This window comes from Oryzias melastigma, linkage group LG4 (assembly GCF_002922805.2).
Source record: "Oryzias melastigma strain HK-1 linkage group LG4, ASM292280v2, whole genome shotgun sequence".
In the NCBI taxonomy this organism is placed as follows: Eukaryota; Metazoa; Chordata; class Actinopteri; order Beloniformes; family Adrianichthyidae; genus Oryzias; species Oryzias melastigma.
In genome coordinates, this window is record NC_050515.1 from 23,332,828 (window position 1) to 23,335,435 (window position 2,608).

Below are 2,608 nucleotides of genomic sequence, written 5' to 3' on the forward strand. Positions count from 1 at the left end.
AAGAGCTTTTCCTCGATCTTTACTAACCCCACAAAGAAACTCATTTTATTAAAGATCATTAGAACCTCAACACATCTATTGAACAATCAAAAGAGTCAAGGTTTCCTTTTAATAATCTTAATCATGCAATATTTTAGTCCAGGGCTGCTCATTCATGGTCCTCGAGACCTACCACCCTGCCTGATCTCCATCTCTCCCTGTACTCCTCCTGTTGATAACCTGCACCAGGTGAGTTCATTGATTCAGAATTTTAGACATCTGATCGAGCTAATCAACAGCTAGCAGGGTTTGGAGATCTGGAAAACATTCAGGGAGGTAGATCTGGAGGACCAGGAATGAGCCGGCCTGAACTAAAGCACTATTAAGATCAAAACTTGATTATAATGGGACTTTAAAACAGAAGTGCCCTAGAAAGAGCATCATTCCTTAATTTCCTTAACCTCTCTGTCTTTTTTCCCAGGATTTCATCAAGGTGGATGCTAAAACTAACGGCGAGCACTGTGGTCCCATGTGAGACGGAGCCCGGGCCGACTGATGACTGCTGTACAAACTCTCTGTATGCACAACAAACACGTCTCCATGGAGACGCTGATACACGACGAGCTCTTGGACTTCTGCTTTCGACTTCTCGGCTGAAACGTTTTACACCTGCTGGACTCTGAGCTTCTCTGCTGTTTTCTTTTTGTCATGCATCTGATCCTGTCTGGACTAGAGGAGGATTTTTTTTTTTTTTTGCTGCTTCATAAGCTTCTTTTGAATGCATCAGACTCAAAGTTTGAATGCTTCCTTACTGCAGTAATCTTAAGCTACTCTGCCACTGGGAGGTGCTGTTCAGCTCAGAGCAATAAATGGTGGTTTAAGAAATTCAACAAATAGGAATGTAGATCTAGAAATATGGGGTGAATTTGACTGTTAAAATAAAGAATTATGGCCAAACAAGTATTTCCTGCACTCCATGGAAGTGATGAATGCTTCATCCATAAGGCTTTGATGCATTTAGCAAAATTTAAATGCACAATCAGCAAAACTGCACAGGAATGAAACAGTGCTGATTTAACAAGCTTTGTCAGATGTTGGTTTAAATACTAAGAGGAAAAATTGAACCTCAAAAGTTCACAATGATGTTGGTTTTGTCCTTTTTTTTTGTGGTTTGCCAAAGAATCACTGGGGGGGTCTTTGTGAGCTTCAGGATTTCAGCAGCATTAAAGCTCATGACCTTAGTTGTTTTGACCATTTCCAGAAAGTGTTGTTCCCTCATTTATACACTTTTTAAAGACAAACATTAACTTTTTAACACTTTACTTTTTTACTTAAACCAGAGGTCTGCAACCTGCGGCTCCGGAGCTTCATTTGACTCTTTTACCTCTCCATTGTGGGCCTTTGGGGTGAAAAATAAAATGTTTTAAGAATTTTAAAAAGTAAGTGTAAAGGAAAAAGTAAGTAAGTTGTAAAGTAAAAAAAAATAAATGAACTGAAACTTTATCCAACTCATTCCCAAACAGTTGAAGGACGGTATGAATCATTCAGCGAGGATCCTAACAACGGTAGCTGTAATTCAATACTTTGTAGTTTATCAATGTCATACTGACACATTTGGACTAAATTTTGAGCTTAATTTTTCAAAGAAAATCAATTTATTGTCAGCAAAACCAGAATTAAATCTATTATAATCCACTGGATTAGAAAACAGATTTTCTATTTTTGAACAAATTCAAGGGTTTAAAGTGTGCCTCATGGTTTTAATGTATGGTGGGGTCACTTAATTAGCTCTGACTAGTTTTTGTTGGTTATATTTATAAATTTGTGTCTGAAATGCACCATAAACAGTAAAATAACCTTTTTTTCTTAATCATTGATGACATTACACTTCCTATTGCATTTGCTGCCTTGACATGATCCTATGTAGAGTGTCTTTTATTTTGTAATGAAGTCATGCAAAAAAAAACAGATTTGTATTTTTGTTTTATTTATGCAAAAACAATAACATTAACAATAGTTAATTTAAATGTATCATGCCAGTAGCAAAAACAAAAATAATACATTATCTTATTTTTCTAATGGGTGAGTGAAGACTTTGTGGCTCCGACTGGGTTTTGGTTGACATAAAGTCGACCTGAATGGCTCTTTGAGTGTTGAAGGTTGCAGACTCCTGGTTTAAATTCTAAACTTTAATACAATTCTTTTTAAAAAATCAGTCCAGTATTACATAAAGAGAACAAAGATCTGCTACAGGACATAGATTCATGTAAACTGTGCAAACTGAACACTTTCTGTACAGGAGAGATCAACAGCCAATCAGGATGCAGAACAAAAAAAAATACATAAAAAATATGCACACAAATATATATTTAAATGACCATGTCTAGATTTACATATACACATGCATATAAACATACACAATGTACACGTAGATCCAATGAACACACAGCACAAACATTGTTTATTATCTACATATACCATATGTATATATATATATATATATATATATATATACATCCTTAAGCATCATTGGGAAGCAACTGAGGAAAAAATGTTGGAATTAGAGGTTATAGATTTATAGAGTTATAGAGTTATAGATTTTTGTGGATAAAAGAAAAACCACAACAAA

The 2,608-nt window shown here is 35.3% G+C and overlaps 1 protein-coding gene across 1 annotated transcript in view; it reads left to right on the top strand.

Annotated features, from left to right (window-relative positions):
• si:ch211-1a19.3 overlaps positions 1–2,329 on the top strand; it is a 15,802-nt gene extending 13,473 nt beyond the window's left edge. The window contains exon 5 of the mRNA XM_024279518.2: positions 461–2,329. Coding sequence (XP_024135286.1) covers positions 461–462 — 2 coding nt within the window. The 3' untranslated portion in view covers positions 463–2,329. The remainder of the gene's footprint in view (positions 1–460) is intronic.
• The last annotated feature ends 279 nt before the right edge of the window (positions 2,330–2,608 follow it).